This window comes from Crocodylus porosus, unplaced genomic scaffold (assembly GCF_001723895.1).
Source record: "Crocodylus porosus isolate Cpor-Errol unplaced genomic scaffold, CroPor_comp1, whole genome shotgun sequence".
NCBI classification, from domain to species: domain Eukaryota; kingdom Metazoa; phylum Chordata; order Crocodylia; family Crocodylidae; genus Crocodylus; species Crocodylus porosus.
Genome location: NW_017728886.1, coordinates 181,081,295 through 181,092,171, shown reverse-complemented (window position 1 = coordinate 181,092,171; position 10,877 = coordinate 181,081,295). Strand labels below are relative to the sequence as shown.

General features: G+C 42.9%; 1 protein-coding gene across 12 annotated transcripts in view; it reads left to right on the top strand.

Annotated features, from left to right (window-relative positions):
• MTCL1 (microtubule crosslinking factor 1) overlaps positions 1–10,877 on the top strand; it is a 181,390-nt gene that overhangs the window by 111,968 nt on the left and 58,545 nt on the right. For 4 of the 12 annotated variants that reach the window (XM_019546147.1, XM_019546113.1, XM_019546096.1 and 1 more), the window contains exons 5-7: positions 2,081–2,158; positions 6,829–8,151; positions 9,090–9,245. In XM_019546147.1, coding sequence (XP_019401692.1) covers positions 2,081–2,158; positions 6,829–8,151; positions 9,090–9,245 — 1,557 coding nt within the window. Of the gene's footprint in view, positions 1–2,080; positions 2,159–5,929; positions 5,939–6,828; positions 8,152–9,089; positions 9,246–10,877 lie in introns of all 12 variants that reach the window. The other 8 variants (XM_019546163.1, XM_019546155.1, XM_019546177.1 and 5 more) reach the window with 4 other exon arrangements.

The following is a 10,877-nucleotide window of genomic DNA, read 5'->3' as shown; positions in this document are numbered from 1 at the left end:
CGTGTGTGGGTGTGGGGTTTGTGAGGGGATGTGGTTCTGTATGTGGGTGGATGTAGGGTCTGGGGGAGGGTATGGTTTATGTGTGGATGTGCGTGGGTGGATATCAGGGGTTTGGAGAGTGTTTGTGGGGATGTGTGGGTAAGTATGGGTTTTGTGGGGTATATGGAGGGGGAGAGTGGCTACGGGGGTGTGTGTGGGTGTGGGGTATGCATGGGGAGTGTGGGTGCATGTGTTGTGGTGGGGTCTGTGTGTGTAACAGTGACCAGGGCTCCCTCCAGTGGCATGTGGGTGTGTATGGGGGGGTTGCATGTGGGGCGAGATGTGGGGCTTGTGGGGGAGGGTGTGGATGGGCATGTGACTGTCTGGGGGGGAGGGTCTGGTTGTGGGGTTTGCAGGAGAGGGTTTGTGGGTATGGTGGGGTGTGCATGGGAGCTCCCCACAAATACCCCCTGAGCTGGTCAGCACCTGCCCCTACCCAGCAAAAGCCCAGAGCCCACACACTTTGTGGTGCATCCCCACCACCACTAACAGTGTGCAGCCCCAGCCCTGCCTCATGCCTGCTCTGGACTCAGCCCAGCAGGACTGGATCAGCCAGAACCCATGCACACAGCCCCGATCCAGCTTGCTCCATACCTATTCCACACCACACGTCTGTGACGCATCCTGCCACTCCATGGGCACACAGCGGGGTTGGGGTGGCTCCGTTGCTGGACTCCACTACTGGCCCCAGCCTCATGGTATTAGTGGGGATCTGTGTGCAAACCTCCAACCTGGCCCACCCCACACCTGCTCCTGACTCCCCTGCACTGAGCAGCAATGGCAGCCAGGCAGAAACTGTTGCTCAGCACAGGCAAAAAGTGACCCCTTCCCTTCATTAATATCAGGCCCTTCCTAGTGCAGCTGCCCAGAGCCCTTGCTGAGCTGCCCTGTGACTGCTCTGCACTGTCACTGCTGCCCCACTGGGCAGCCCGGAGATGACAGTGATAGCTGCAGAGATGCAGGGTAGCCCAGTGCAAGCTCCGGACGGCTGCAGCAGGAAGGGCCCAGCAGCGGTGAGAGGGAGGGTCTTCTTTTCCCTTGTGCTGAGCAACAGTATCTGCCCGGCTGCCACTGCTGCTCAGCACAGGTGAGTTTGAAGCAAGCACAGGGCAGGCCAGTTTGGGGCTATGTGAGCAGGTCCCTACCACTACCACAGGGTTGGGCCAGTGGCAGCAGCAGCCAGAAGGAGTCGCCGTTGCCTGGGCTACCTAGAAAGGCAGTCCAGCCATTGAGCTGCCCCAGCCCCTCTGCATGCCCGGAGCAGCAGGACACACAATGGACAGCTATCCAGAAAGTCTAGTTGTAACCAATGGGAAATGCTTGGCATGGAGCTGTGTTTGAACTCCTGTCCCACTTCAGCCTTAGGTACCTGACTCAGTCTTGAATGTCAGATGCCTTTACTTGCTTATAACCCACTACATTACACAAAGTCCTGCTTCAGAGGTAGGTGCCTAGTGGCTATGTTAACTTGTCATTCAGAATGCTTAGTGCCACCCTTCAGGGTAGGCACAGATCACCACTGGCCAAACATAGAAGTCCTCATATAGGCATCCTGGAACTTTGCAATCCAATTGGAGATGCTGTTGGAACATATGTACGTAGTGAGTTTTGTGGATTGTCATTGTCTCTTTTTCACTTTAGTATCTAAAACCAGTTGAGAACCATTTAGAACTTCTGGGAACAAACTGGATGGAAGTCTAAATTAATGGGAAGTAGTTATTTACATATCCTTAGAGAATCTGAGCATTAATGATTTGTCCAAAACCACAAAGTCTAATTTTTTATCCCCTACCTATTTTTCCATCCTCAGACTTATTTTGCAAACAACAGTGAACATGAAATAGAAACTTTAACTGCAGCTTTTTACTATGTACTATGCATAGACTATATCAGAACCAATTTTTCTCTACTAGGCGTTCACAGTGAAAATTAACTGAAATGCCATAATACCTATAAAATTATTTTTGTCTCAAAATAAATGGAAGACTTTGCAATGACTCTCCACCACTAGTTTTATTGAAGAAAATAAGTTTTTATTCAGCAGAATTGCAAAATGGAGCTTCTTGGAAAATGCCAGGCAGCTGTCAAAACACAAAGGAAACTGGTTCTCCAGCGCAAGGTAGGAGCGCTGGCACTCAGCCAGCTGCTTGGTCCCAGTTTTGGTGCCTTTCATCAAATTTGCAACCTAGTGAATGCTTAACCATCCATTTGCTTGGCAATAACCTTGAGCAGATGGTGGTGGAAGTGCTGCTAGTTTATGTCTATTTCTCTTTGTGTCCTGCCAGAAAAAGAAATATCATATTTTGGGATTTTTGATGAGGTCCTCAGTTTCCTGATGACATTTATTGTTCATAAGTAATGAATTTTATCCCTACCCCTTTCATTCTTGGGCTGCATGTTCTGTCTTTTCTTAATTTAAGTTATAAATGCATAAAGAGTGGGCTGATCTTGTTTGCCTTTCTTTTGTTACCTCTCCAAACTGCCATGCAAAATTATGGCACCATAATATATAAATATTTGCTACCAATAATCGTGAATTACTAACTGCTCTTAATGATCTTTTAAAGTCAGTACCATGACTGTTAATGCTAGGCAGGCTTTAGATTCATCATTAGCCCCCATCTTAGCCTGGCATACGTATATCATTTTGGAAAGTATTCCATATTTGACATATAATCAGACTGTGTCACAGCCCAGCTTTCAACCTTTGAGATTTCTATGTTCTTGTTCCTTCAGAAGATCATGAAGTTTGCTGATCACATTTTTTCCATGTAATGAATTAACTAATAACAAACTTGCCTTCTTCTCCATGTGTTGGCCCTTTATTTTGGTCCTTTATCTGCCCTGTTTTTTAAACCTGCATCTAAACCTATCCTGCCTGCTTTCTTTTTAAAGTTTACTTAAACTGATAAAGAAATCACTGATATTTCTTGTACACAAAGCTTCCAAGTGGACATCTGTGTGAAGGTTGGAATCTTATATTTCTGGCATACTTAGATGTTAATGACATCTCTATAGAACATTATTTCTTTGAAAAAATCTCAAGGAAGTAGTATTGTCTGTTTTCATGCACTCAGTGCAACAGAAAAGATCCATTGCTTTGCCTCCTTTCCATATTTGTTTGTTGGGATTATCATCCATTAGCTTTCTTTTATGCATCAACTTTCTTAATAAAAAATAAATTCCTGTCAACTGTGGCTACTGTGGAAAAATACTAGATTTGCAACTGTGAATATGATAGACAAAAGATTAATAAAATATTAAAAAGTGGTAAAAGAATAATGAGTAAACACACTTTTCAACTTATAAAATAGTACTTTTACTTATAGAATAACACGTAATTCTGTAGAAGCATTGGGCTTGTGTTGTCCAACATCATTCCACAAAAGAGTTAAGGGCCTGATCCAAAATTTGCTAAAGTCAACCAGCATCTTTGTTTCTTTAAAAACAGACATCATACTTTGGCTCAAATATGGCCAAGGGACTATTTATACTGGTTGAAATCAAGGTAATATTAATTACGAAACTTTACTTGACTTTAGTGAGAACACGTGCATGCCCCAATACAATAAGATAGCTACATGAATTAGCCTGTCCTGTGACTCTAGTGGTTAACACCACATTGGGCTGGTGGAGATAAAAGAGAAGTTACTCAAGCACTCATGGAAAGACTTGTTGCAGATCTCTGAGAACACTGTAGCCACACTCCTGACTTGCACTGAGGGAGTAAAAGAAGCATTTCCACTTCCTGTTCTGTCAGTTTCTTCCCTCTTGAAAAGAACTTGTGGTGGTTAGGAGACCAGCCAGCTTCTGCCAGATCATTTTGAAAAGGTCTATGATGAATAATCATGAGGAAATCCATTTTTGTTAGGCTGGAGTGCTTTAGGATGTTAACTAGTCTGTGTGAGGACTCAGTTGCTTCCCTCAGGAAAATAGGAAGCTCCTTAGCCATATGGTATATATGGTCCTTGAAAGCCCCTGAACTGATCCATTTGATAGAGTGAATGAGGAACAATAGTTTTGCAAAGGAAGGGGTACAGGTATGGATTAGTGTCCTGCAAATCTCAAACCTGGGTCCAGAGAATCCTTTCAATCTAATTCAGTTAATCCAAAGGGATCAAAGATACTAAAGCCAATGAATGGGGTGCCAGATGGTCAGATCTATCCCCAGATTAATGGCTGATTGGACATCCTAAATCCAGTAAGGAGTTCATCAGAAGGAGTGAATAAGCACTCTGAGGCCAGTGAGCCTGAAACCAAGGGTTTTGTGTTAACACCTTGGAAAACATGGACTGATCTTTAGAGTCTAGATCTTTGACCTGGAACTGCAGATAATGCTTAGAATCTGTACTGATGTGCCAACTTCTGTAGGCAGTATCACAGTGATCAGATCCAAAGCAGGTGCCAGGGCTAAAACATCAGTTGGTTTTAGATAAAACTCAGAGATATAATTTTGTTACAGTCACACAGGACTGAAGGTAATGGTTCCCAGGGTAAAATAAAAATACTCAGTGCTGGAAATGACAAAAGCAGACTCCTGAGATGATGAGGCGAGGTGTAACCATCCTTTCACTTCCTGTTTGCATGAAATCTGTCTTGGAGATTTCAGTACTGGAACTACAGACTTTCACCAGATTTGTGACCCACCAGAGGCCTTTCTGGAGCTGAAGAAGTGGCAAGCGTCTGTGAGAAGCCAGTGTCGAATAGCACAGAGCACCTGTTCAAATCTTTCAGACTGGAATTGGAGGCAGAACCCCTATATTTGGCTATGAAGTACATCTGGAACTGTTTTTGTGGTTTAAACATGTCTTGGCTATAAAAGACCTGTATTTTCCAGGAATATGGGATTCTCACAGACAATAAAATTGTACCTTTATTGTCCATCAGATGCAGGGATGGGACTTTGGCATGCCTTAAACACCAGAAAGCCTGAAAACCCCATAGCAAGATGACTTCAGAAGCAGTAAAAGAAAAGAAGGGAAAAAAAGAGGTCCTAATTTCTCTCCCCAGGGAAGAGAGAAAATATAGTCAATAGGCAGCTTCTAGCATAGCATATCTGCCTTGGCTTAAAAGGGGTGGGGGGTGCAAAGCCTCCATTGGCAAATGGAAAGAAATTGCTAAGAAATAAATGTTCTCTTTCTTTGTAAAAGGATGAAAGAGAAAAATAAGAGTAATGAAGAAGTGGTTTAAAAAATCTTTGAGTAGAATTGCAAGCCATAGCACAAGCTGGCAGAACTGTTCTGTCGACAGCCAAGGTGGTTGAGAGGAACTGTGGAGTAGGAAATGCACACTGTCCTTTTATTCCCTTGATTCAGGGTATCATGGAAGGAGTGGCTACAACTTGGGTTACAGTAGTTACAGTAGTGATAGTCTTGAGGTGCATTCATACCTACCAATGGAGTTATGCATGTGGGCAATCACTTGAAAGAGAATTAGGCAATTAAACAGATTCCTGAGTTCTGAAGCCAAAGAAAGATGCTGAACGAGATAAATTATCTTGCATTTCAGAGAAAGCATAAAGAAAATGTCACATAGGAGTGCTTACGGCTGTTGAAAAACAAATAAATGCAATTTGAACAGCCACATGTGACTTCCGAAAAATAAAAGCCTCAATTTTAAATGTCCTTAAAATAGACCAAGCATTCATCTAGACATATAATAATGGACCTACCTTTGGTTCACTTACTATGAATCTGTAACAAAACCATACTTGTGAACTGTCATAGTCTTGCTGAGTGTGAAACAGCACACAGTGTATTGCATGTGTACCCTATTGCCTTCCCTTGATGAAATGTTGATGCAACCTACAATCGTATGAGAGTGTCTTTCACTTTTATGGTGATACTGATGAATTTATCTTTTGATCCCTGTGCCTGCATCTCCATGATAGTTAATGAAAGTGAGTTATGTAAGCGGTTTTTTCATCAGCTTAAAATTTACTTAATGTTGTGTCTCATTTCTATGTGGAGTTTTAATCTAGTATGGTACAACATTTTAAAATTGCCCTGTCGTCCAAAATATAGGGGGAAAAACCACTCAGACCAGTTGTCCGATGGTCTGTGTTTTCTATAAGATTTTCAAAGGGAGTTAGACTTTGATTCATTCTTTTTTTTTTTTTTTTACCAACGACACTTGTTGAGGGTTCAGATTATTTTTTAGATCCCAAAGAACACAGTTGCCATAGATATGTTCTAATAATAAAAATGATAGCACTTTTCATTTTCAAGACAAGTCACAAATGTTACTTATCCCATAGAATATTTTGAGGATTCATTATAAAACCTAGAGCATACTTTTTAACACTGGAAACAGTTTTACAGTTCAACAGGCTTTGGTGTTCTAGACAGACTGTTAAAAAACCAAAAAGAAGAATAATGCATGACTTATGCGGTTAGTATTGACTGATGATAAAAATTATCTTCATTTTTAAAATGAACAATAAAGGAATATGTAAAAACAAACCCCCCAAAACACTGTACAATTTCCTTTCAGTGACATTATTTTCCATTAAATTTGTGTGGTGTTTGATTATTGTTAAATTCATTTTCAGTTATGCTATGATTTTTATTAATCTATAATCAGTTATAAACTGTATTAATTTAACTTAGGACTAAGTTGTGAAATGTGTCAACTTTGTGATTTGCATAGCACTTCCACTGTATTATGTGTGTACATATACATAGTATGTAACATTTAAAAGAAAAAAGACATGAGGATTTTGGAACATAAACAACTTATTATATTTTTAATGTAAAATAATTCTTTTTGTGGGGCTGTTCTTATGGGCAGGACGACAGTGCTGACTTGAAGTGCCAGCTTCAATTTGCCAAAGAAGAAGGAGCTTTGATGCGTAAGAAGATGGCCAAACTGGGAAGGGAGAAAGATGAACTGGAACAAGAACTCCAGAAATACAAGTCCATTTATGGAGATGTGGACAGTCCCCTCCCTACTGGAGAGGCAGGAGGGCCACCAAGCACCAGGGAGGCAGAGTTGAAGCTTCGTCTGAAACTGGTAGAAGAAGAAGCAAACATACTAGGCAGGAAGATAGTGGAGCTGGAGGTGGAAAACAGGGGTATTAAAGCAGAGATGGAAGACATGAGATGCCAGTATGAAAAAGAATGTCTTAGCCGGGACCACGTTTCAAGCATTCCTACCTCACCGTACGGTGACTCTGTGGAGTCAGCCACAGAGCTGCGCCGTCACTTGCAGTTTGTTGAAGAAGAGGCAGAGTTGTTGAGGAGATCAATCTCTGAGATTGAGGATCACAACAAACAACTGACAAATGAACTGAACAAATTCAAGTTTGAGCCCAGTCCAGAGTCTGGTTGGCTGGAAGATGCTGCTTCTAAATGTGGCGGATCCCTACAAGAAGAATTGAAATCAGCCAGGTTACAAATCAATGAACTGAGTGGAAAAGTGATGAAACTCCAATATGAGAATCGTGTGTTGATGTCCAATGTGCAGCGTTATGATCTGGTCTCTCACCTGGGGCTGCGCACTTCAAGTCCCAGGGACAGTGATGCTGAGAGTGATGCAGGCAAGAAAGAAAGTGACAGTGAAGAAGGCCATCCACCTCAACCAAAGAGAGAGGGGCCCATTGGGGGCGAGAGTGACTCAGAAGAAGTTTATGAGAAGACATCAGGTTTTGCTAGTGGAAAGCATTCAGAAGTTAGTGACCTGTGTTCTACTGAGCTAGTGAGGGTGAAAGAAGACACAGAGTCTATAATTAACATCAAACGTGAGGCTGAACGGCTTGAAAGAACTGTAGACCGCCTTATTACTGACACAGATAGCTTAATTTATGATGCCAGGGTGCACATAACCAGTAGTCCCTCCACTGATCAGGGCTTCACAAGTGAAGAGAGAGAGGAAGATAAAAATGAACCAGAACTTCTGGACACTATCAACTCAAGGATGAAAGCTTTCCGAAAAGAGCTGCAGAACTTTCTAGAGAAAGTTGATCACATTGGGGAAGGCCTCAAAGAACAAATGGAAGATCTCTCTCCCCTCCCTCACCTCACAGAGTCTTCCAGTTTTCTGTCCACAATGACACCCATGTCTCGAGACTCTCCCATTGGTAACCTTGGAAAAGAGTTAATCACAGATTTCCAGGTAAGTAGGCTTCTTGTTTTCCTTCTCTTTCTTTACTGTTTCTCCTTCTGACTGACTGTGCTACCCTAGAGCTAATTTGCCTCACAGTGGCTTTGTTATTATTTAAAACCTGCACTGTATTCAAGTTTAAAATGTGAAACACTTTGTAGGTTTTCTTTTATGCTCAATTACTTTTGGTTCAGAGGCTGTTCCTCATGGCAAAAAAGGCTAATTCAAGGGAAGCCATAGATATCTAAGAATCTTTTTGTCCCTAACAGCGATGATCCTCCATGAAGAAGAGTTGAAATTTTTTTTAAAAAAGTAATTATCTTCTTGAAATCACTTAGCAGCCTTGCTAATGAATGTGTAAAGTTATTTGTGGTGCAATCTCTGAAGTGGGTATGGCACATTCTCAAAAGTCTTGCCAGAATCAAAATAATATAAAATTTCTAAGTGGTATTTTTTGAAAAGCCTGCTTACAGCTCACTCCCTAACCGAGCGGCGAGTGAGAAGCATTGTAGCCAGCGAAGGACTGCCTTTCATAAAGAGCTGCCAATGAGCGCATGTCTAAACTACCACAGCAGCCACACTGGATATGGCTTTTCTGCACAGCACAAGTAAGGAAGGAAGAGCCTTGTATCCCGTATCCTTCATGATTTGTATGCTTGCTGTTGGTTTGACTCATGCATCCTCATTGCATGCGCCTCATAACCAGTGTTTGCATTCTTTTTTCCTCTCTTTCTCTTTTTTGCTTTTCAGATGTTTCAGCCCATCATTTTGCTCATCCTCATTTTGGTTTTGTTCTCTTCACTTTCTTACGCCACTGTATTTAAGTTGGTTTTTTTGTTCACGCTTTTCTTTGTCTTGTAGTCTTTTCAGTCGTCTACTTTACCCATTTTTGTTTTCTTTATTCCCTCCTGTCCTTTGTTTTTGTTATAAACCGCCCATGCACCTAACAGTCCAAACTGAGAGATCAGATGGAGTGGCAGCTCAGTCAAGATCGTGGAGAGGAGCAAGATGTTCATCACCATCGAGCCACCATTGAACCACACCGCGGAGCTGATGGAGACATTAAACTCTACAGGCCAGGAGACGAGGGCTGTTTCAGTCTAGAGGTCAGCATGGCAGCCCATACTATCCTCCTGATGCCTTAGATAGGTTCTTGGCAGCAGTAGCAAGGGGTGGGTGATTGAGCTAAGTGAATCACCATCAGTTTGATGTGTTTTTTCCCCTGAACATTAAATATTTTTACTGAAATTTCATAAAAGCAAACATGTCCCTGTTCTTGGACTCATTGCATTGCTCCCAGTACTACCTAGCCTGTTGGGAAAAAAAAAAACCATTTGATTAAGGCCCAAGTAAAACGATTAAGGCAACATTTGTGCTCTTCTGTAAATGGCAAAGTGAAAGAGTAGTGTGTACTTCTGGACCCTCTGGGTTTTTCAGCATTGGCTTTTTAAATCTGTGAAGGTCTGAGGTGCCTACTTTGCATTTTGCAAGGCAATGGCCTGCCCAGGGTAGTGTTATGTAGTGCAGTGCATTGTAATTTCCCAACAGGCAGCAGCATGCTTTTCAGCCTCAAAAAAATATCATTTAAATGGAATTATGAGATAGCTTAGGTGTCTTACGCATTTATATTTGTCAAAAAAATAATTTTAAAACTTGCCTATACAGAGATACAATGGGTTTTGGCCGTGTGAGGTTGAAACATCGTTTTAACTGACTTGTTATAAGAACAGATTGGCCAGATAGTATGAATGAGTGCAAATCCGTGTTCTGGTCTAACTCTATAGCTAGGCTAACAAGTTGCATTTAACTTTTATTCTACATTTTAGAATTCTTTACACTGGCCAGTGAGGCTTTGTAGAAAGCAACTAAGCCGGCCTGGGGAACTGAAATTAAATATGCTTCTTTAATTCTAAACCTGTGTATGCAAGCATACTGTCAGGTGACATAGGTAGCAGAAACTAAGTTAGCTGTTGGGAGTCAAACTTTTTTCCCTAAGGCCAAGTACAGGTGTCCAAAAATCCCAAGGCAGAAGCAATCTAACTTTCATGCTTTAAGTACCCTAGGTTAGGTCAGGAGTGAACAGAACAGATGTTTGCCCTTGGGGTGGGGGAGCCCATACAGGGTGCCTGCACCAGACAAGGCCAGCAGGTTTGGGGTGTTTCTGTATGCCTCCCACCATGCTCCATGGGCTTCCTAGGCTTCTGGAGAATGCTAAGTGGAGCCAGGCCAACAGGCCACCCTTGATTGGCTGCCAGGCACGAGAGACCAGTCCCCTTCTCCCCACCCCCCCCAACTGCTGCTCTGTCAGCACCAGAAATTTGTCAGCTGCAGCCAAGTGGGGCAGGGGGGCAAGCAGGATGAAATCCCAGCATTCGCATCCCTGTGCCCACACTGCTGCACAACAGAGGAAGGGGATCCCTCCCCCATGATGGGGGGAGAAGCAGCCTCCCCTGCCTCCACTCCACCACTCTGCCACGTAGGAACACAGATGCCAGGATTCCCCCTGGCCTGCTTGTGGCTCCACCTGTGTCCCTACATCCATGCCTCCACATGGCAGAGCAGTAAGGGGAGCAGCCACTCTCCTTGCCACTCTAATCACCTCCTTTCCCCACCGCCTGCAGTTTACTAGAGCTCGAAGGGGTTCGATCCTTCTTTCTGTGGAGCACCCCTCCTGCCTCAGGACATTGTGTAAAGATAGAAAAATACTGAGCTAGAGACACTCCTCCCTTCACCGCCCC